General features: G+C 41.0%; 1 protein-coding gene across 1 annotated transcript; it reads left to right on the forward strand.

Moving 5' to 3' along the window:
- Positions 1 to 16,724: 16,724 nt before the first annotated feature.
- Positions 16,725 to 21,993, forward strand: LOC149786999 (uncharacterized). The gene has a single exon (XM_089978323.1). It carries the CDS (start codon positions 16,823 to 16,825, stop codon positions 18,770 to 18,772), a length of 1,950 nt encoding a protein of 649 aa, XP_089834449.1. The 5' UTR covers positions 16,725 to 16,822; the 3' UTR covers positions 18,773 to 21,993.
- The last annotated feature ends 2,588 nt before the right edge of the window (positions 21,994 to 24,581 follow it).

The raw sequence follows: 24,581 nt of genomic DNA on the forward strand, positions 1-24,581 counted from the left end.
GGCCTCTTCACCCTGTCTGAGCGAAGGACCAGTGCCTTGTTCAACTTGTCTGCGCACGTTTGTCAGCCCTACCTGTTACCAACAACATGTGAAGACGCAAAGTTTAAAGAAAAAATGTGCTTGTCAACTGCTAAGATTGTGCCCTACCTGTGGACAAGGCATACTTACCAATAATGCCAAGGCACACGTATGTCGAGGAAAGAAAAAATGTCACATTTGTAACTACATCGTGGACTTGGAACACCAATGCTACGTGCAAAAATACCAACCCCCACCAGAGAAAGAGGACGGTCACAAGAAGAAGGGCAATTTCATCTTTTTCGATTTTGAATGCATGCAAGAGACTGGCATTCACATTCCTAATTTCTGCGTGGCTCATCGAGCGTGCGAGAAGTGCATTCAAGAACCTATTTTCAGTCATTGCCCTCAATGCAGCAAGATTCCTGGAGGGCGTGAAAAAATCTTTCGGGGACCAAACACGTTAGCCGATTTTGCACAATGGGTCTTAGACCTGATCGACAAGACGTGGAGCCAAGAGGACATCGAACGTTACGGAGATTATCATCGTCATGACACGGTGATGGCTCACAATTTATCCGGATACGATGGACAATTTCTTTTGAGATACTATACGGAACAAGGCACCGAGCGTCCTAAAGTGACTTTGAACGGAGCCAAAATCATTTTCATGCAAGTGGGACAAGTACAGTTTAAAGATTCGATGAGTTACTTGGCCATGCCTTTGAGTCGAATGCCTAAAACGTTTGGAATGACAGAAATGGCTAAAGGGTACTTTCCACACTTTTTCAATACGGAAGCCAATCAACACGCCGTTCTACCCCATTTACCTGAGGCTCACTATTACGACCCCGACAACATGCGTACCGAACAACGAGAAGCTTTCTACGCTTGGTACCAGGCTCACGCCTCGGACCCTTTCGACTTTCAAGAAGAAATGCTAAAGTATTGTCGTTCCGACGTGGACATTTTACGGCGTTGCTGTGGAAAATTTCGAGAACTGTTCATGGAACACGGAGGGGTCGATCCTTTGAAAGAAGCTTGCACCATTGCCAAAGCGTGTTCCTTAGTGTATGGACAACGATTCATGCCTGAAAACACCGTGGCTGTCATCAGCCCTCAAACGACCAACTTTGTCAAACGTCAATATTCTGTCAAAGCCCTACGTTGGTTACATTGCTTGTGCGACAAGGAAGACAAGTGGATTCAGCATGCCCGCAACGGAGGGGGCGAAAAGACCATCGGAACGTATTCGGTCGATGGCTGGGACTTAGAAAACCCCAAGATCGTGTACGAGTTTAACGGTTGCTTATTTCACGGATGTCCCGTCTGTTACCCTGACCGTGGCACTAAAAATCAGTTTTTGCAACGAACCATGGAAGACTTGTACCAGGACACTTGTCAGCGACGCCTAAAGTTAGAACAGGAAGGATACCAAGTGGTGGAAATGTGGGAACACGAGTACTATCACCGTATGAAAACCGATCCCGAGTTTAAACGTCTCGTGGAAAGTTACCAGTTCATGGACCCGCTGAACCCGAGGGATAGTTTGTACGGAGGAAGGACCAATCCCACCTGTTTGCTGTACCAAGCCGACGAAGAGAAAGGAGAAGAAATCAAATACTTGGACGTGTATTCGCTGTATCCCTACGTGTGCAAATATTGTCGCTTTCCTGTAGGGCACCCGCAATTGTTACCGGAACACATCGACCTGAAAAACATTCGACAATACGAAGGCTTGATCAAGTGCAAAGTTTTGCCTCCCACGAATCTATACCATCCCGTCTTACCTCACCATTGTCAAGGCAAACTGATGTTTCCATTGTGCCGTACTTGTGCCGAAACGTGCAACCAAGACCAACCTTGTCAGCACACCCAGGAAGAACGTGCCTTGACGGGAACCTGGGTCAGCGTAGAATTGTTCAAAGCTCTGGACATGGGATACCAACTGTTAGAAGTGTACGAAATTTGCCACTTTCCCAAGACAGAACAATACCACAAGGGTGATCCCAGTCAGAAAGGCATTTTCGCCGACTACGTGGATGCCTTTTTGAAACTGAAGCAAGAAGCCAGCGGCTATCCGTCCTGGTGTCACACTCCCGGAGACCAAATACAATTCAAAGAGAAATACTATGAACAAGAAGGCATCTCTCTAGACCACATCAAGAAAAACGAAGGCAGGCGATCGTTTGCGAAAGTGATGTTAAATTGCTTGTGGGGTAAAATGGCACAACGACCGTGTTTACCCAAGACGGAATATTGGACAGAACCTTTCCGCTACTTCCAGATGATTCACGACAAAACCAAATACATGAAACACGTGGACGTCGTTCGATTGGATTTGATCTTGGTCAATTACGAAGAAGATCTGGACTTTGTACAAGACGACCCTTTTGGAAATGTCATCATTGCGGCTTACGTGACATCTCATGCTCGCTTAAAATTGTACGAAGCTTTAGAACTGTTAGGAGAACGCGTCCTGTACTTTGACACGGACAGTTGCATTTACATCCATCACCCGAGTCAACAGCACCCTGACATCGAAGGAGACCGTTTAGGAGCCTGGACAGACGAGCATCCCGACGACAAGATTCTAAGTTGCGTCAGTGGCGGTCCCAAAAATTACGGCTACGAATACCGGGACAAACAAGGAGAAGTGCACACGAAGTGCAAAGTGAAAGGACTGACTTTGAATTATCGTACCAGTCGTGTGGTCAACTTTGGGGTATTGAAAGAAGCCTTGCAATCGCGAGAGGATGGAAACTTTAAAGTGACCACCTATCAACCGAACAAGATTGTACGTTTACCCACTCACCACATCGTCAGTCGGCCCTTGGAAAAAGTCTATCAAATCGTGTACCAGAAGCGAGTTCGACTTCCCAATCATTTAACCTTACCGTATGGACACGTTGGTATAAAACATTGGTTGTAAGAGGATAGTCACCCGCTAGAAGGATGACTTCGCCACAGCAAGAATCGAGTGAGAAACCCGATGAGAACTCCAAGTTCAAACCCTACCATTTTCCAGTCTTCTTTCCTGACTATTGTGATTGTGCCCGTCGATTGGACACGTTTCAGAAATGGCCTACGGATAGGGAAGGATTACCTTCTTAGCATGTTTTAGCTAGAACAGGATTTGTCTACTTGGGACCTGAGTCAGGATTGGGATACGAGGTACAATGTTTCGCTTGCGGACTGAAGTTACGAATGGATCTATGTATCTATAAAGATTCAGCTATTCTGGAACATACTCGATGGTCTCCGCACTGCCCTTACCTTTCTATGGCCTTTCCACCCATCACACTACGGTACAATGTTGACGGTACCTTAGAGACGGTACCTTCCAGTACAAGACATAAAAAACATAAAAAAGGAAAGATGCACAAGCTTGAGACTGCATTGCGACTAGTATAAAAAGGAGCTATGGTCAAGATCGATAGTTCATTGTGACTACCAAGACCGAGCGAACAAGATGAATACTTTCAGAGAAACACAGAACAAGTTGTTTAGAAAGGCACACTTCAAGTGTGAGGCTTCGGAAGTGGAATGCGATTGTGAGCCTTGCGATGGGTACGATGCTGTACGTTGTGACTTTAGCGATGCCGTAAAGCATCATGGGAACTTTAGTGTCCCTACCCCTATCATGGAAAGTGATGCTGTGCGTGTCAAACCTGAGGGATGCGAAAGTGATGCCGCTCGTCCTCTTGGACATTTTACTGGGTTTCATTTTAAAGGGGAATGTTCACCGTCACGTTTACCCCCCTACGGATGTCATCCAACCCTGAGCAAACTCCTGCCCATGTCACTCAACCCTCATCGAAACGAACCTGTGAAAGACGAATATTCGTTTCCTGTGCGTTTGTGGGAATACTGCGACTTTGAAAATCGTCTTCAATCGTTCAAAGGAAAATGGCCTAAGTATCTGGGAGGACCGACCCCGGAAGAATTAGCCAGAGCCGGATTTTTCTACTTGGGCGAAGGAGAAAAAGTCATGTGCTTCAGTTGCGGTGTGTCACTTCACCACTGGGAACCGCAAGATTCGGCCTACGTAGAACATGCTCGATGGTCACCGAATTGTCATTACTTACCCTTAGTGGGACCGAGACATTGAACTAACTTACTATAATCTGTTCATGGATACTTTACAAGAGAACATTCGTGCTTTGCCTGTGGAGTTGAGAGAACGCATTTACCGAGAACTGGTCAAAATACAAGTGAAACGTAAAGAACAATTGCATCCGTTACGTCACCGGTGTTTGAACCACTGGTACCTGAAGGCTATACAAGGACTGATTGAATTGAAAGTGTTCCATTGGACAGACATTGATCAACGATCCCCTAGTTTTAAAAAGGATTGGCTTGTTATGGACGATTCTATCTACTACATCATTGTAAACGTACTGCATCGAATTCCAGAGGAAGAGTTAACGAATTACCAACATCTTGAACACATTGTCAACTTAGTGAAAGAGGAAACTTCTGAACGAATTGTAATGTGTAGATTAGTGACTAAACGATTTAAATTCGACACTGAAGCAAAACCATGTTTGTGCAAAGAGTACATTTCTTGTGTCAGACCAAAGAGGATTTAGTATGACCTATTCATGGATACTTTGCTAGAGAACATTCGTGCCATGCCTGTGGAGTTGAGAGAACGCATTTACCGAGAACTGATCAAAATGCAAGTGAAACGCAAACGCAAAGTTATTCAACCGTTTTTAAATTATGCTCTGTTCCAAAGTATAAGAAGACTGATTATGAGTGGATATTACATCAGGCACAAAGGTAAACGAGGCTATTGGCCACCACCCAATGATTCCAGAAACAGTGTATATACTTATGGATACTTTACAAGAGAACATTTTGGGCTTGCCTGAGGAGTTGAGAGAAAGGATTTACCGAGAACAGGTCAAAATACAAGTCAAACGTAAAGAAAAATTGCATCCGTTACGTCACCAGATCTTTAACCACTGGTACCTGAATGGTATAAGAGGACTGATTCGTCAGAAATTTTTGCAGCGGTCAGACCTTGTTGAACACTTTCAGTTTGTGAATGATGATGAACTAGACGTTCGTAATTTTGGTTACATCGAGATTCACTTACTGCAACGTATTGAGGAAGACGAGTTAAAGGATTACCAACATTTGTTACATGGAATATGCTTAGGGAAAGACGAAACATCTAGACAAACTCTGACGTTTCAGTTACAGTATGTAACATTTAAATTTCCTACTGGAGAACGAACATGTCTAGTTAGAAATTACCTTTATTGCTTCCGAAACAAAGACACTATAAAATCAAGTTGCCATGCCACGGATTATGTCACATATTATTGAACAGATTCCGTGGAAGGATCTCAATGACCATATTCAAACCGTGGATCATTACCATCGATTATTACAAGAACTGTATCCATTCAATTTGGGACGACAAGTGGTGTGTGTCTTAGTGACTTGTTTTCTGGGATTTCGTTTACCAGCCGATTCCTTGTGGACTCTTTACGATCAGTACTTACCACCTCAATGGCCTTAAATTTTCAAGAAAAACTCCTTTTGCTCAAAGCCTTGCGGTTTCATCTGGATACTTCTCGACCTCTACGGGAAAAAAAGATTCGTCAACTTTTAGCTACCCAAGACGTGTATGACGATGTGTGTGTAGCTTGTGACTTACATCCCCATTGGACAGATGTCCGTGCCTGGAAAGAATAGGATTTTGAGGCTTGGACCCAAGAAGTGGCCCAGAATGCACGAGAGGTGTTCAAGGAAAAAAGTTACTTTTCAACCTGTGTTAGTGACGGTGCCAGAAGAACCCGTCACCCAGGACGGGACTGTCGTGGACAGGCCTGAAAGACCCTTTCGGGAGGACACTTGTGTGACCTTACCCCCTACTATAGAACTGGTTAGAACATTACCCAAAACATGTTGTACAGACACTTGTGTTTATTCCACGTTAATGGTTATCATGTGCCTTTTATCCTTGTACTTAAGCCTTTGGCTTTTATGTATTTTTGTCTTTCGTATTCATGTTTGAAAACATTCAATAAACGTGTTCTGAAAAAGTATATAAACTCTTGTCTTGTTTGTTTTCGTGTCACAAGTGACATTTCTCACACAATGGCTACCTCTGCTGTCTCTGCTCCCTCTTCCTCTACTGTCAAAGTCATCGACGAACACTTAGATCGTGCCAGTTGGGAGGCTTTGTATCTTCGCCATCCCTTTAACATGCTCATTGCTAGACCTAGGGGTTCAGGCAAAACCGAATTCGTCAAACGTTTGATCGAACATAGACATCATTTGATCGATCGGCCACCTCAGCGGATCGTGTGGTGTTACAAAGAGTGGCAATCGGCGTACAGCCTCTTGCGAGAAAGTCAAGGCGATTCCATCGTGTTTGTGGAAGGCATTCCTAAAGAAGACGACGGCATCGTCTCTGACTCCCGTCAAATTTGGTCATTTTCGACGAGATGTAAGGAGAAGACGAAGAAGAAATTAAACTGTGGTTCACGCGCAAAGGGCATCACCGTAATGCCAGTGTCGTTTACATCACCCAAAATTTGTTTCAACAAAGTAAAGCCCATCGCACCATCATTCTCAATGCGCATTACGTGGTCTTGTTTAAAAGCCCTCGAGATAAATCGCAAGTGCAAGTCTTAGCCAAACAGTTACGAACGCCTTGGCTAACTCAGGCGTACGATGATGCCACTCAAACTCCACGCGCCTATTTACTCGTCGATTTGAAACCTACGACCCCCGAGGATTTGCGTTTTCGTACCCACTTGTTTCACCACTGGTGCCAAGACGGAGGGCCTGTCCTGTACACGTCTCCGTCCTCGACTTCATTTCACTCCCCATAAAAAAATCTATAAAAACCTCAGACCCTTTTCGTCTGTCTCACACAGTGTGAACATGACGTCCCTTCAGTCGCATCTTCCCGTCAAATTGATTCGTGCCTTGTATGGCATCAGTCGAGAAAAAAATCCACAAATACGAGCTCGTGTCTTAGAAGGTAGTCTCAAAGAAGTCTTACGATGGTTCACGGTGACGGCACGTCAATTACTCCAAGGAATCATTCAGATTCCTCATCAAACCAAACGCTTTTTCGATCGAAACAAAGTCGCTTTGGTCCAACTGGCCGATCCCCGCATCGACACTCAAACCAAAAAACAAATCATTTTGAAACCTGGAGGGAGCGGTACTCTAGGAGGGGTCATCATTCGCTCTCTCTTAAGATGGGATCCTAATGCCCCCAAAGTTATACCCAAGAAAAACGTCCAACGAAGCCCCAAGAAGAAAAAGAAAAAGACCAGGTCCCCAAGAAGAACTTCTCCAGTGGCAGGACCCTCCTCTTACCAGACACCACCCCGGAAAAAGAAAAGAAGCCCCCAGAAAAAGAAACAGAGAAAAAGTCCCCAGAAAAAGAAAAGTCCACAGAAGAAAACTAGTCGCAAGAGAGGCACTTCGGCCAGGATGCAACTTTACACTCTCAAACCACGACCTGCCACGGCGGTGACTGCGTCTCCGGCATCCTCACGTTCATCCACTTCTCCGTTGATTACACCAAGAACTGAAGAGTACTTGGAGACGTTGATTACACCAAGAACTTCTCCGCTGATGACCCCAAAAAGAACTTCCCCAGTGGCAGGACCCTCCAATTTAGCGGCAGTGGCTGCTGCTCACAAAGTACCTTCTCCCAAAATCAAAGTCCAAGAAAGATCGGGCATGTTACAAAGTTTACTGGATTTGTCCAAGCAAGAACTGGCTCGATTTAGTCCGTTACGTACCCCTGCACGACGTGTCATGCCTGTCCTTAAACTAATACGACGTAAAGACAATCAGTGGCGACGCGTTCCAGTATAAAAAAAGCCTGTGACCAAGTCGGGGGTATCAGTGTTTTTTTGGTGCTCCTGAAGACTCAAAGATGTCACCCTCCAGAAAACCCCAAGGAAAGAAAAGGAAAGGACTACCACCACGTTTAGTCAAACATGGGGACATGTTATCTATCCTGTCCAAAGCTTCTCCACCTCTACGAAAAAAAACTCATTCAATCGGCCTCCAAAGAGGTCATCAATACCGTGTGCGAATGTTGTTTGAACGTCTTGAAAGGCACGATCCCTTTGTCCAAACACCAGAAACAATGCTTAAGCAAACATCGTCACGTTCTTCGCCAAATGGTTCAAAAGAAAATTCCCATTCGTCAAAAGAAGAAGATGTTGGTCCAACGTGGAGGCATTTTGCCTCTCTTGTTAGGCCCCATACTGAAAGGAGTCTTGGGAACCATGTTGGGAGGACTGGTGGGAGCAAGACAAAAAGGCCTTCGGAAGTCCCAAGATCTCAGAATCGACCCCTGACAACCCCATGGAAGGACGAAAACTAGCTTTAGTACCTTACAAACGATGGATGGAATACCATCGGTGGCAAGAACAACGCACCCCGCATTTACCTCCCAATCCCAATTTGAGTGAGATGTCCCAGTTACAACACGAATTGCAGTCCTTGATGGATCGCCAAGATTTGTCCGAAACAGAAAAATCGCAAAACTACGGTCAACTTTTGCAACGACTGCAACTCTTTCACCAGAAAGCTTTAGACGAAACAGCTCTACCCACTCTGAAAGATTTTAAGACCTTGATGAAATGTCCAGCACCATCACCAGTACCAGTACCAGTCCCAGCACAACCAGTGACCAAGACAGAAAAAGGAAAAGAAGAAGAAGAAGAAGAAGAAGAAGGGTTTCAAACTCCACCGAAAAAGTACGCAAGTTAACAACACCACCTACCTCCAGAATTGGATGGATTAAAAAGATGATGGCCACCCCTTCTTCATCACAAGAGAAAAAGAAAGTGAAGACAGAAGTGAAGACAGAAGTGAAACAAGAACCAATATCCCCCGCTCAGACATCCTCCTCTTCAACACCTATTGCCGGTCGCACACGCAAAGCATTGCAATCCAAGAAAATACCCCAAGAGAAAAAGAGTAGCATCCTCCAAGAGTGGGTGTCTTATTAACATACGAACACAAAAAATGGAAAAAGTCTTAGCCAGCATTTACTAAGATCCCTCGCATCCTGCAGGTTACGCAGGAGTTCAAAAATTGTATCGTGCTGCCAAAACTCGACTGAAAAGTCTCCGTTTACCTCAGGTGCAAGGATGGTTACAAGAACAAACTACGTACACTTTACACAAACCCATTCGACGCAAGTTTGCCAGAAGTCGCACCCGAGTGGAAGGCATCGATCATCAATGGCAAGCCGATTTAGCCGATGTCTCTCATTTGGCCAGCTACAATCGTGGCTACAAATATTTGTTTTGTGTCATCGACGTCTTTTCCAAATTTGCCTGGGTCGTGCCCTTAACTTCCAAATCGAGCAGCGAGTTAGTGCGAGCCCTGCAACGGGTGTTGAAACAAAGCGGTCGTCACCCTCTTCGATGGCAAACGGACAAAGGCACCGAATTTCTGAACCAAGCTTTCCAAAAAGAATTAAAGAAACGTGACATTCATTTTTTTACCACCGAGAATCCCGAAACCAAAGCCAGCATCGTGGAACGTTTTCAACGCACTTTGAAAGAACGCATGTGGAAATATTTTACGCATCACCACACTCTGAAGTACATCGACATCTTACCGCACCTGGTGCAAGCGTACAACCAATCTTACCATCGAAGCATCGGACGTGCCCCGCAAGACGTGACTCCCGACAACGAAGTGTTGGTGTTTGAGCGTCTGTTTGGTACGTCCCCAACGAGGGCTGTCCCCAAGAAAAGTGGAGAGTTGGCCGTAGGAAATTGGGTACGCATTGGCAAAACCAAACGCACTTTCGACAAAGGTTACTTACCTAACTGGACGACCCGAATTGTTTCGCGTCACTCGACGAGTGCATGGCCGTCATCCTACCGTCTATAAATTGGAAGACATGAACGGAGAAGTGCTCAAAGGAACGTTTTATTTGCCCGAGTTACAACGTGTGACCAAAAAAGAAGACGACGTGTACGACATCGAAAGCATTCTCGAACGCAGAGCCCGTAAAGTGGGCAAACGACGTGTCAAAGAAGTCAAAGTACGTTGGAAAGGATATCCACCCAGTTTTGATTCTTGTATCGACGCTTCGCAAGTCATCGACTATAAAATGAAGTGACCATAATGCCCTTTCACACAGACGCAGCTACGTCGACCACTCCTTCACCTAGTTCTTCTGTGCAAGATTTACAAAAACAACCTTTGTGGGTGTGGTGTGGAGAACGTGTGCCTAAAACGCAAATCGTCTTTTTCTGCCAAATATTCGTGGTGTATTGTGTCATCGGGACAGCCATCGCCAATTTGAGTTTGCAACAAGGAGACAAACAATTGTGGACCATTTTATTGAGCAGTTGCATCGGTTACCTACTTCCCAATCCCTCCCTGAAATTCTCTTCCAACGGGAACCACGGGAACATTGTGTCCAGTGCCAGTGCCAGTCACCACTCCAAAAACAATCACAACCAGAACCCCATTTTGGGCGGAGACACGCCTCTGACGGCCAGTAACCCCTCGGACAGCCACATAACTCTGGAATTATGAGTCACCAAAACCAATTTTACTTAACCTTACCCAGTGACAGTTCCATGGAGGTGTTTCCCCACAACACGTTGTGCTGTTACACGGCCAAATTACCTCAGGCCATCCCCTTAGATCACGAAGCCCATTGGGAAGTGGCTTTGGTAGAAATGATTCACCCAACACAAATCAAAAACATCACTGAAACTCAAAACACTTTTGACGTCGAAATTCTTGACCCAACAGTGCATCAAACCATGACGGCCACTTCTCAACATAAATCACTTCCCAAGGCCCCAATACTCAGCAGTGACACTTCTCCTCCTCTTTACGTGTATCACTTTAACATTAACTCAGGTCATTATTTTAGTGGTCAACATCTGGTGGAGGCCATCGCTGACAAATTCTATGCAGCCTTTGACAAAGTTCTGTCCAAACTAAATAAACGTGTCACCATTGAGTACCACAAACAGTCTCACCGTCTACTCATCAGATTTGAAAGTGAGGATAGAAGTATACGTATTAAATTTTGCCCTGGATTGTATGACATTTTAGGTGGAGACCTCAATTTGGTCACGGATAAGCAGACCAAAAAGATTCACATCACAGAGATTGACAACAACGGGCATTTTGCAAGTTATTTTCGTTTCCCGGTAGAACTGAACCAGGGACTGAATTTGATGTTCGTGTACTCCGATGTCGTGGAGTACAACGTGGTGGGACACACCTCCGTGCCGTTACTGCGTGTCATTCCTTTCAAAGTAAATTCTGCCACGGCCACTGACGAGGAAGGTGGAAACACTTATCACGTCCACCGCGAATTTGTACATCCTCATTATTTGCCTGTCAGCAAGTCGTATTTGGACACGGTCAACATTGCTATAAAAGGAGAGACGCGTGGAAGTGTTACCCAAAGTGGGAAACGACATCAGTCAAACGTTGAGCAGAACGACCGCCAAGTATCCCATACGAAGGGTGGAAGTGAAAACGTTCACCATTCCCGCTAGCCATCATTCCATGATCGAAGATCATCTGTTTCAAGGACAGTTACCCAAACGTTTAATCCTTGGTATGGTCGAGAATGAAGCCTTCAACGGAGCCTTCAAAAAAATCCTTTCAACTTTCAACACTTTAAGGTGAAGAAAATCGAAGTCAGTCGCGATGGCAAGACCTTGTGTACCAGACCTTTCGAACCTGACTTTAGTGACACGAAGATGAATTACTTGAGATCGTACTTGTCCTTGTACGAAGCCACCGGCCAGTTAGGAACCAACACCAGTCACGGCATTACGTACGAAGATTACGCAGGAGGCTATGCTTTGTGGGCTTTCGATTTCACTCCAGACCAAGGCAGCGACGAGGGACATTTCCACCCTATAAAATCAGGCCAGATTCGTGTGGAACTTCAGTTTGCAGAATCACTGGACAAGACAGTGAACGTCATCCTGTATGCATAATTCGATAATACGATAGAAATCAACAGTTTGAGAGAAGTCATTCTAGATTATTAGAAGCTATGGAAGACTGTTCTCCCTTTTTACCTAGTGGAGAAACTTTGGAAATGGAATGTGAGGAGACCGTGGAAGGAGAATCCCAAGACAAAAACGAAGAAGTTGTCATGATGAAGTCGAGATGGCCAGAACAAGAAGCCCATTTAGTCTGCTGTTTTGCCAAACACTTGGCCGAAATAATGACGGAATTGATCAAGAAAAATTGCTATGGATGTCAAAACGATCATCCCAGTCAAATTCAACACGATAAATGCCTAATGTTGAGTCAAGAAGAAAAATTGGACGAGTATCTGAACGAAGCTTGGAGTCTCATCTCAGACGAAGTCGTGTGGCATCAGTGGTATAAAGACTTGCGTGAACATTCTTGTCCACCATTAACCACTCAAGAGATCCATCGTATCGAAGCTCTCCTGAATCAAAGTGAGGAGACGAAACGAAGAAACGGTTATTTGTCAGACATTTTCAAGCAAAAAGTCAGGATCGAATTGACAACTTATTATTACCTGTGAAGAAGAAGAAGAAGACGAAAACACACAAATCAATGGATACCTGGGAACTTTATTACCTTTTGAACCACAGTTCGTATACGGCTTCTTGGAATCCCGTCGTCTGTGCTAAAGATGAACTCCCTCATCGCAAACCTCAAGACCATCAAGCTTACGTGATCAACACGGACGAAAGTCATCTCACAGGAACCCACTGGGTAGCCGTTTACTTTCCTCAAGAAGGAAGTGTGGAATATTTCGATTCGTACGGATTGCCCCCTTTGGAAGACGATATCATTGACTTTATGAGAAGAAATGCTCAGACCACCCGATTCAATAATGTGAAATTACAAGGCACAGATTCCTTGGTGTGTGGACAGTACTGTGTGTATTTTCTGCATCATCGCAGCCTGGGCTATTCCTTAGAACATTTAGTGACTCATTTTGATCCTCGCTTTTCTTCTAGAAATGATGTGAAAGTAGATCGATGGTTTTGTGACCAGTATGCTTATCTTTTGTCTCAAGCTAGGAAACGTAGTGTCCATCAATGGCCTAATGACTTCCAACAGTGGAAATCACAATTTCATTCACAACGTTGTCAGCCCTGTTTAAAGTAGAGTATGAATTGAAAAAAATGTTTGTGATTTGAAGAAAAAATGTTTGATGTTATAATGTTGGATTATTATTTAAAATATGTTAGAGTTGTTGTTGGTTAGTGTTAAGTGATTTTTGAATAAAAAATGTTGTGTTTTGAACAAAATGCCTTTGTCTTTTGTTTGACTATAAGAATGTTGGATTCATGCTCTTTAACTTCTTACTATCCCTCTCATGACACTCATTGAACGTTGCGACTCGAAAACCGTGTGGGGGATGTTTTCCTTCACGTCCGCGCTTTGACTTTAAGAACCGGGTTGTTTCCAATCTAACCATCCATTGTCGACTCATCCTCCTACGAAGATGTGCTCCAAACTAGCTAAGCTAAACGAAGCCTACGTGAATTTGCATAGGGTCAGACACGGTCTGATACCGAAGCCAGAAGAGATAGAGAACGTGAGAATGTTAAAAGTCACTGAAGACCTGATAGAAGAGCTCTTCAGAGAAGAAGTGAACAGGGAGAAAGAAGAATGGACAGAGAAGTACAGACTTCAAAGACAGCAGCAGCAACAGCAGCAGCAACAACAACAACAACAGCAGCAGCAGCAGCAACCTGAAGCTGACAGAGGCTTTGTCGATTGTCGTATCGACACCAAAGAGTTTTTCTTCTCTTTCCGAAGAAGCAGACCTATCGCCAGAAAGTCTATCCTCAGAGGACATCGCATTCTTAGAAACTAAAAAAGATTGCCATAGCAAACAAAAAAAACAAAACAAAAAACAGCCCTTTTCAGGGCTGCCCAATAGTATAGAAAAGAAATAACCATCAATTTGCCAATGTGTGTGTGTGCGTAGGTAGAGTAGTGTGAATATAAACACTAACTCTTTTTTTTAAATAGTGTGAGGGTATGTGTTTGTGTATAAGATTGTGTGTTTGTAAGTGCTCACGTACGTTGGTGTGAATAGTAGATTAAAATGATGTCTTTTTTTTTGGTGTTTGAGGTGTAGATTTGGGGTTAGATTGGATTTATTTGCGTATTTGAATAGTCTATTGAATTGATTAATGAAAATTTTTTACAATAGTAATGGGTAGCATAAAAAGTGAGTGAGTGTTTCTTTTAGGTCCGCGCGTTGTTTTTTGGTCATGATCTAGGTAAGATCAATTTTATATTTTTAGGGGGATGTTTTCCATCACGTCCGCGCTTTTAGTATAAATTGAAACTCGCTCGGCAGTCTAGCTACCCTTGTTGATTGATCAACACCACCAGAAGAATGAACACCAGAATTGTGAAACTGCTAGAACTCCAGATGCACCTGGAATATGCCAGGCGCATACTAAATGAACTGGCCGCGGAGGCCATTGTCGAAGAAGCAAGAATGAAAGGGGAGGAGGAGGAAAGAAGAAGAAAAGAGGAGGAGGAGAGAAGAAACAAAGAAGAGGAGAGAGGAAATTTCAGAATCCCAGAGACAGAAAATTGGGATTCTGAAGCCACATATTCCGCCTCTGCACTCCCAAGAAGAAAGGTGAAAGGAGACTGGGGAAGAAGATGCGTGTGTGGCGCCAGGCCAAGAAGGTGCCATCATTAGATAGGTGCATCTGGAGTTAAAAAAAAAACCCAACAGCCCTTTTCAGGGCTACCCAATACTCTAGAAAAGAAATAACCATCAATTTGCCAATGTGTGTAGGTAGAGTAGTGTGAATATAAACACTGAATCTTTTTAGTGTGAGGGTATGTGTTTGTGTGTTAGTGTTTGTAAGAGCTCAGGTATGTTTGTGTGAATAGTAGATTATGGGTTTCTTAGCGTATGTGGAGAGCATAGTTTGGGTTTTATTATATGAAATAAGAAAAGTGGGGATGTTTCCCTTCACGTCCGCGCGTTGTTTTTTGGTCATGATCTAGGTAAGATCAATTTTATGTTTTTTAGGGGATGTTTTCCTTCACGTCCGCGCTTTTCGTATAAGAACCCACATTATTTCGTCGTTCAAACCATTCTGCAAAGAAGACGGCTTCGAACCAACTAGGCAAAATGCAAAAATTACAAGACGTTTTAGACAATTTAGGAATGATGGAGCAGATGTTAGTGAGACTCAATGAAGACCACTATTCCTATAGTCCCCATCGTGTAAAGATGGAAATTAATAACTTAAGAAAAGTAAAGGACATAATAAGTGGTGTCATGAAAGAGATAAAGGAGGAGAAGGAGGATGAAGAGGAAAGGATAATAATACGAAAATGGAACGAAAAAATTGAAAAAGAAGAAGAAAATGAGAAGAGTAAGAAAGAAGAGGAGGAGAAGAAAGAAGAGGAGGAGAAAAAAAAGAAGAGAAAGAGTGTAGGAGAGAAAATAAGAAGTTGGTGGAGAAAAAGAAGAAATTAGAAGCAGAAGAAGAAAAAAAAAAACCAAAGGCCTTTTTCAGGGCCACCCATATTTCTCAAAAAGAGAATGACTTTTCAATTGCCTACCCCTTTTTTAAATTTTAAAAACAATTTTAAAAAAAAATCCCATGTTCAATTCCCATTGACGCTAGAGTTGCCCACGATTTTTCTCCATGTTCAATTCCCCTTGACGCTAGAGTTACCCACGATTCTTCTCCATGTTCAATTCCCTTGACGCTATATTTGCCCACCATTTTTCTCCATGTTAAATTTCCCTTGACGCTATATTTGCCCACCATTTTTCTCCATGTTAAATTTCCCTTGACGCTATATTTGCCCAGGGGGTGTTTTTAATGCTAAGTCCCATTGACGTTCTAGTGCCCCACTTCACTACATATGCAAAGACGTCAGGCCTTAATGTAAACATAGAGAAAGCAAGAATAATATGGACACCAAGCTTGAAAAACAGCAACAGCCATTTGTATATAGAGTATAATTTATGCTGAGTAGATGATAGTTTCACAATATTAGACATCATCTTCTCTATAGACTTACGTCTCATGATAAATCTTAATCAAGATAGTAAATTTTAATCATGATAGTAAATTAAATGACATCAAAACTCAGTGGTCAAAGCGAGTTCTTACCTCCTATGGAAAAATTATTGCGATAAAATCACTTTCTTTATCAAAATTAAATCAGATATTAATAATTTTACCAAATCCTCCAGAATGGTTCAAAGTTTTAATCATTGCTGTTGTGAATAAGAAATATACAAAAGTCATATCAATAGTCATAAATACAATTTATGCTAGATGTGCTTTGATGAAATTGTTCAAGAATTAATGTCACAAACTATCTTAAATTTCTGTCGAAACTGTTATGAAAGTAAGAAATAAACTACTTACTTTATCCTTTAATTTCGCTTACTTTGCAGACGAATTGTTGCAGAAACCTACATCTTGAAGTCTACCATCCAGCAGATTAAATACATGATGGACAAAAGGCCTTGTCACGGGTTTATTTGTGATGTTATTATTCACGTATTTTTCCTTGCAAAAAGATTTTTTAAAAAGTATCCCTATCAATATCCTCCATTGTTAACACTAATGATTATATCACTTCGCACTGACACGCAATTTCTCAAGAAAGAGCGCACCAACTCAGGATTCCGAATTGCTGCGTTATTCCAAGTTGTAGCCCAACAGCAACAGCACTGGCGTTTATATTCCCACGTCCTGACAGGTAAGGCGTGTAAGACCAGAATATAAGTTTGTGTGCAAGATCATTTGCTGCTTCACTATTGAAAATGGCAACAGCTAAAAGTGACAAAGCAGACGGACCAAACTGTCCAATTTGTTTAGATGTCTTTAAATTGCCAAGGGAATTACCGTGCGCACACTGCTTTTGCCAGAGCTGTTTGAAGTCCTACATAATCACCGAGTTAACAAAACAACCGGAATTGACAGAAATCGATTGTCCTGTATGCAGGCAACCAGCAAGTTCGTCGAAGTCGTATAAAACTGTTGAAGAATGGGCCTCTCTGTTTCCACTTAACATGGTCTTGCAAACGATTTCTACATCGAAATCGAAACTAGATTGTATCTGTGAAGCTTGCAACTCGGAGGGTGTGTCAGTCACGGCTGAAGGATACTGTGTGGTATGCAAAGAGTCACTGTGTGGAAACTGCATAAAGCTTCACAGAAAGCAGAAGCTGTTAAAGAACCACAATATTCTTGCTATGGAGAAATTGTCAGGTAATCTTCAGAACGTAATCAGATATGCGCAAAGGGTCACATGTCCAGAACATGATGACGAAGAAATAAAATTCTACTGTAGTGATCACAAGGTTGCCTGTTGTGGGTCGTGCTCATTTCTTTGCCATAAAACATGCTCCAAAGTCGTTGATTTGAGGACGGAGCTTCCCCATTTACTGCAAGAAGTTGATTCGAATGGAACTATTGAAAAAATGATGACTGTTGAGAGACACCTAAAACAGTTTATAGACATGAATGAATCAAGTATACGTGAACTTGAATCCGAAGTACGTGGGTTTAGCAATCAAATCAGAGAGGTGCGACGGAAAATGAATGCAGCTTTAGATGATCTAGAAAACAGAGTAAAGATTGAGGGTCACAGAATATACAGTGAAGAGATGACTGTGAAAAAGGAAGAAAACCATCGATGTTTGTCACTTATTCAAGCTGTCAAAAATTCTTGCATTAACTTAGAAACAGTTAACAAATTTGGAACAGATGTACAGAAGTTTCTTACTGCTGAAAGAATGAGGTCACAGTTGGGGACGTACTACAACCAGATCAGATTAAAGTATGAAATGATTGATTCAACCTCTGTACAAATGAAGCTTTCTTCTCATGTGGAGTCAATTTTGTCAGTGCTTTCATCTGATAATGGAAAACTTGTGACAAACAAAAGAAGAAAAAAAGTTTTTGTGCCAGAGGCGCATCATCAAAACATAAAAGTTGGTGAGGACGTTGCATGGATTACTGGTGTCGCAAGTCTCCCAGGAGATCGGCTGATACTGGCTGAGCATTTTGCAGGAAAGTGCATCGTACTAAATGCATCTTATAACATCATTACAAGTTACTCAGTGAAAGGTAAATGTTTTGGCATATGTGTGGCAGATGAGGAGGAAGTAGCCGTAACTACCGGGGGCAAGGATATCCAAATACTGTCAGTGAGGAATAATATAATTAGTCCAGTAAGAACAATATGTACAAGACATATCTGTACTGGTGTGTGTGCTGCTGGGAATGGACATATTGCCATAACAGGGGATTCTGATTTAAAGACCTGTTTCTGGGGATTAATCAGCAGAAAGGGAGAAGAAAAGTTTTTTCACCAGTTTGAATCTGGTCATGGGAACTGTTACATTGCAGTAAATGAGTCGAAGACAAAAGTGTATGTCACTGTGCCAACCAGCGATTCACTTCATGGCTTCGACATAAGTGGTAAAGTCCTATTTGTATACAGATCAGGTGATCTTCAAGGGCCATCAGGAGTTGCTGTATCCAAAGCTGGAAGCATTTTTGTTTTAGGAACGAATTCTGGTAACATTCATATGTTGTCCCCTGAAGGATGTGTACTTGATATTTTTTCAAGCGTTGACCCATATCCAACGGCAATTTGCTGTGTTACTAACAAGGAGTCAGTTATAGTAACACATTATTTAGGATTTAAAATCTGTATTTTTGCACCAAGTAGAATACTGAATTGTATGAAACCAATAATACATTGATGTATGTATCGTAGAAGTGACTCTATAACCCACATATTCTTTACAGAATATATGGCTTATTATGCCTTTCTGTCCTTTTATGTGACGTTTCAGCAAGCACTCACCAGCAACTAATTAGTGAAATAAGAAACTTACTCTAGTAATAATTGTATCCATATTTCCAAATAAGCTTTAATTTTTTTCATAATTATACAGTTTGCAGTATACATGTCTTAACTTATAATTGAATATAGTGATCTGTTTTTCTACATATTTGTGGCATGTGTAGCTCTTTCAGTGAATAATCCCCAGCAAGACATTTTTGATATGCAAAACTTAAATATTACTATATTGACTGGGCTATAATCTCATATAAGGTCATGGTCAAGTCTTTATACAATGGCCAAAATATTATCACTATGTGACAGGTCCGTATATACAAATCTCACATACGGTCATAATCCAGTCATTATATGATGGCCAGTAGTTTATTACTGTATTTATTGATGAGATGGTATATAATAATGTCACGAAAGGTCATGGCCAAAAAAAACACCATATAAGCCCAGTGGTCAAATGCAATTGCATTTACTGATCACAGATATCTCACTTTTGTTTGTGTGGGCCCGAGTCACCGGCTCTACCAGCATGGGTATACTAGAAAGCATGCCAGCAGCTTCCAATGAGTAGGTGGTTCTTTGCAGGATTTTTCTGGGTTCTTACAGCAGATATACTGGCTGCCATGTGTAGCCTATCATGTGCTGACAAATGTCATTAGAACCCCCCCAAAAAACAAATAAACATAATACTAAATTGAATTAAGATAATAATAATAGTAATAATAATAATAATAATAATAATAAAGACTTTATTTAGAGTAGGTAACTCAGTTAGTTACAGAATTAGTCAACCTTGAGGCCTTCTATATGTTATATACAATATATACAGTATATACATGATATGAAGAGTCTGGCTTGACACTAAATAATTAAGTTATTTTAAATTTCAAAGTATCAAGCCTGGAACACATGCACATACATCAGTGAAACCATAAACATTTGTAAAACATAACATATAATCCTGCATTGAAAAATTCAGCTATGAAAATGATGTAAAATTACAGAAAAGCAGTCAGTATTTTTTGTACTAGAACTGTTGAGTTTTCTAAAGATTTCATCCATTTAAGACATTGATGTGAAAAGATGAAATGCTAGGATGGATATCAGTATTGAAATGTGTTAATGTAACACTGACTTGAATTGAAATGGATAGAACTACTGAAATGCAAAGATATAACATTGAAAAGGTATAATACGGAACTGAATTTATGAAGACAAGGATGTGGGCATACAAGCAAACTATCAACTAGTATTATGTTACTAAAGTTTTGAACTAATCACTTGTAACATTTAATAATGAAATATTATTTTAAATTGAATTTAATCATTTAATTGGTGTTACTAAAGTTTTGAACTAATCACTTGTAATATTTAATAATGTTGATATAATTTTAAATTGAATTTAATCATTTAATTGGTGATGATAATGTACACAATTACTAGGATAATATTGTGCCTTATAACATATAATACATTATGCTGGCTAATGAAATTATTTAGTTAATATATTCAGTTGACCATGTCAAGTTTGTGATAATGCTCAGAGACAAGGGAAATTAAGCATCTTGCGTAAGTTACGGAGTTTGTGTAATTAATAAAATGTAAACCATTTAAAATTTATAACTTCACAAAAAAGTATTGATTTACCACATCAAAAGAAAGTGGTAAAGATTTGAGATATGCAAATTGGTTGATTTATACAAATAAGGAAGTAACTGTTGTGTATGTGATTTGGATTTTGAACATAGCTTTAACAAGGGGCCCCGAGTGGCTGAGTGTTCGAAAGTGCTCACCATTACATATCACTGCCGTCTCACCTTTGTCTGTGTGGGTTCGAGTCTTGGGCTCGGCAATGTTGGTATGTGAGAAAGCTTGCCAGTAGGTTCTCGAGGGTCAGTGGTTCCTTCCGGGGTTGTCCTGGGTTCTTCCTCCACCATTTATACTGTCTCCCATGTATTGCCTATCTTGTGCTGAAAAATGGCATTAAACCGTACAACAATCATTAATTCAAATCATTATGGTGGAATGACCAATGCAAAAATGCACATAAGGATTAAAAAAAACTCAACAATTGTTGTGTGTGTCATTAGGATTTTTAACGCAGCTTTAACAATTTTTCAGTCATACATATCAATACAATGTCTGCAGCGGGGCAGTTTATAGTGATGCATAGCACTGGGGCATCATGCCGCAGATGTATAACATGATGTTCAACCCAGTCACATTAGCCTGATGCCAGGCCAACCAGTCCTAACACCAACCTTTTAATGCTGAGCAAATAGTAAGGCAACTGTTACCATATATACTCGTGTATAAGCCGAATAATTTGGGAAAAAATAAAGGCCTGGAAGAAAGGGGTCGGCTTATCCGTGGGCCAATGTCTAAACTTGACAATTTTAGGTCTTTTTGTTGACTAATTTAATTGCTGTAAATCTTGAGACACGAAACGATAATTTTTCCGTGTCCTAAGACATAGACATGTAAGAAAGCGATCCGACAATTATTAAACTATTATAAAGTACTATGACTGATTTTGTTGTTAATTTGCATGTGAATATTTTCTGATTTCTACAACACGAAATTAAATAAAGGTAAATATAGACTTCATAATTTGCGGGCCATTTGAGTTTACCAGGGAGACCATGTTGAACTATCATATACAGTACTTACACAGTGTAAAGCGTGCATAGCGTCACTTAAATCCTTACTTATTCCCAAACAAGTTAGATGCAGATTTTATTTTATCCATTGTTTCGACCAAATTACATTCTTCCAGATAACATTTCAGCTAGTTCTTAACGGGTGTTTCATTTACGTTGAATCATGCGCTCACGAGTTACTCATGTTCAATGATATAAGCGATCCTACAAATTGAGGTAATATTTCTAAAAAGGTAAGCACATTTAATTGGCACATAACCATCATAATTTACATATTCATGAAGAGTGGCAATAATAAAGGCTACATTTCTCATATAGATCAACAAAGATGAACATAAATCAATTTTAGTTTCTTGTTTTAGCTGAACAAACATCACAACTTTCCACAAAATGGAAAACTTGATGTTTCGGTATCTCCTATGTTGATAGTCGGTAAATTTGTCTTTCATTTTGCGACAGCAGTACCGGGCAGTTAATCATTAATATCCTGAAATTGGCGTGTTATAAAAGGGAATTTCATAGACAAATACACTGCAAACATATTTGGATGTCACATATATATATATATATATATATATATATATATATATATATATATATATATATATATATATATATATATATATTACAGTGTGTTAACCAGTTTTGTCGTATTAAATAGCATGTCACAGATATATAACAGTGTGTGAACTTGTTTTATTTTCTAGAGAAATTATACCAGTGTGTACACTTGTTTGGATGCATTCATGAGCATTTTTCATGGCCATATACGCTGCAAACCTGCTTGGATGTCACAGACACATGCGTGTGTAAACATGTATATAGGTCATATACAGGTAACACAGTAAGCAGCAGAAGAGAGTCACAGACCAGATTTTCCAACGAAAATAAACACTTCTACAGAAATAATTTCGTAGGAAGCCTTTATTTTCACTTTTGAGGGCTGCTACGAGGGTCATTTTTCGTCATTAACAGACTAATATGCATATGACATGTATATGAGAAACATCTGCGCGGAGACAAATTGTTTTTGAAACAGATTTTAAAATATTTTATCAAGACCAATTCTATATCTACATCGTGGATCGTGTAAATTTATCGTGATAAAACCGTGTGGAGTTGACTGAGCGCGACTAAACAAGTTCTTGAACGCGGTTATATCCATGTCGCCGTTGCACCAGGTTTGGTGAATATTTCGTAGCGTATGCGTATCTCACCGTTAAATACCGCCAAAATATTGCAATTATCTCTGATGACTTTTGGAATCTGCGTATATCGCTGAGTAACGTAAATAACGTCGGTATTTTTATGCCGGCCGCGAGAAAATATTCTAGCTGGATTGGCCTGTTTGTCCAACATTACATCATCGTATACGACTAAATTATTTTTTCTCCGTCAAGATCGTCTACGGATGGCGCTTCATCTATATCTGTGATAAATTCTATAATATTTTCGGATATTTCTGATGTATTATCTCTAAAGTCCTTCAAAACCTGATAACAACGTTGATCGTCGACCGATGGTGCAACCAAATATAATTTGTCCCATTTTAGCCATCTCATTATCAAATTTAGTAATAACTGCGTTTTGCCAGATCCGGATGGGCCAATTATTATCATTCTGATCGAATTTGGTAATGCCGCGTGATTCTTCACTTGCTCGCGTTTCTTCGTGGCTGAAAAATCAATTACATCCATGGTATAATATATTATGGATCTATATTGTGTAAAATGTCGCACACGTACTGGCACGGAGAATCTATCTGAGGTCAAAACGCGCAACAATAAAAATGCAATTACAAGTACATGTGTTAAATGTGGCACAAAGAAATTTAGATTTTCTAAAAAAAAAAAGATACGGAGGTGACATTGCCGCAACCCTTTGTAAATTACCCGGATTACCTTGGGCAAAATATCCCGGAGAAAAACACGTTCCCGGATATAATTACTGCGGGCCCGGAACGCGATTAGATATCAGACTTGACGAAAATGATCGACCAAAAAGCGGTGAAGATCCAATAAACGCTATCGATGATGCATGTTACGCTCACGATCTCGCCTATCGTAGCTCAGATTTAGAACAAAGGCATCTCGCCGATATAAGATTAATTCATGCTATAAATGCCGTTCCTAATAAATCTCTCGGAAAAAAATAGCAGCATGGGCAATCAAAGGTGCAATGAAGAGTAAATTAATGCTCGGTGCGAATTATAAATAATGGAGGAAATGTATTATTCTCCGCGAGGATTTTGGCGAGGAAAATCTGCAATTGCCAAACTTGCGAAAGCCGCTAAAGTAAAAATACCCGTAGCAGCTTCTTGGTTATCAAAGCAAGCCGTCTGGCAAATTTATCTTCCGCCGCCTAAGAAAATTCCTCACGCACATTTCGAAGTTAGTGTTCCTAATGAAGTTCATCAGGCCGATATTATGTTTCTTCCGCACGATGTCGTTGACGGAGTTACATATAAATACGTATTAACTATCGTTGATATTGCTAGCAGATACAAGGAAGCGGAACCGTTAGCAACTAAAACGGCCAACGAAATTGCTATTCGCGATCGCCATTAACATGGCCAAATTTACTTCAGGTTGATCCGGGTAAAGAATTTCTCGGTGTGGTGTTGTCACTTATGAAAAAAATAACGTTAATATTCGACGCGGTCATGCTGGAATTCATCGAGATCAGGCTATCGTTGAACGATTTAACAAAACACTCGCCGAGCGATTATTTGGATATCAGTATGCGAGAGAATTTATCAGTGATGAGCGATCTCAGGAGTGGGTATCACGATTGCCCGATGTCATTAACGCGATAAATAATGAAATAACTCGAACGATAAAAATGAAACCGGCCGTCGCTATTACAAAAGCAACGATACCGACGCGACGTGATTTCTCAATACAGCCTGTATTAAGTAGAATCATAGATATTTATATAAACAAGGCGAAGCTGAAGGTGGCCGAAAAAGAGCAACAGATCTAATCTGGATCGTTACTTCACATAAAATATCCAGCGTGTTGAGGTCATCTGGAAGGCCAGCTATGTATACGT

This window comes from Sinohyriopsis cumingii, chromosome 12 (genome assembly GCF_028554795.1).
Source record: "Sinohyriopsis cumingii isolate HCF-2022 chromosome 12, ASM2855479v2, whole genome shotgun sequence".
Lineage (NCBI taxonomy): Eukaryota > Metazoa > Mollusca > Bivalvia > Unionida > Unionidae > Sinohyriopsis > Sinohyriopsis cumingii.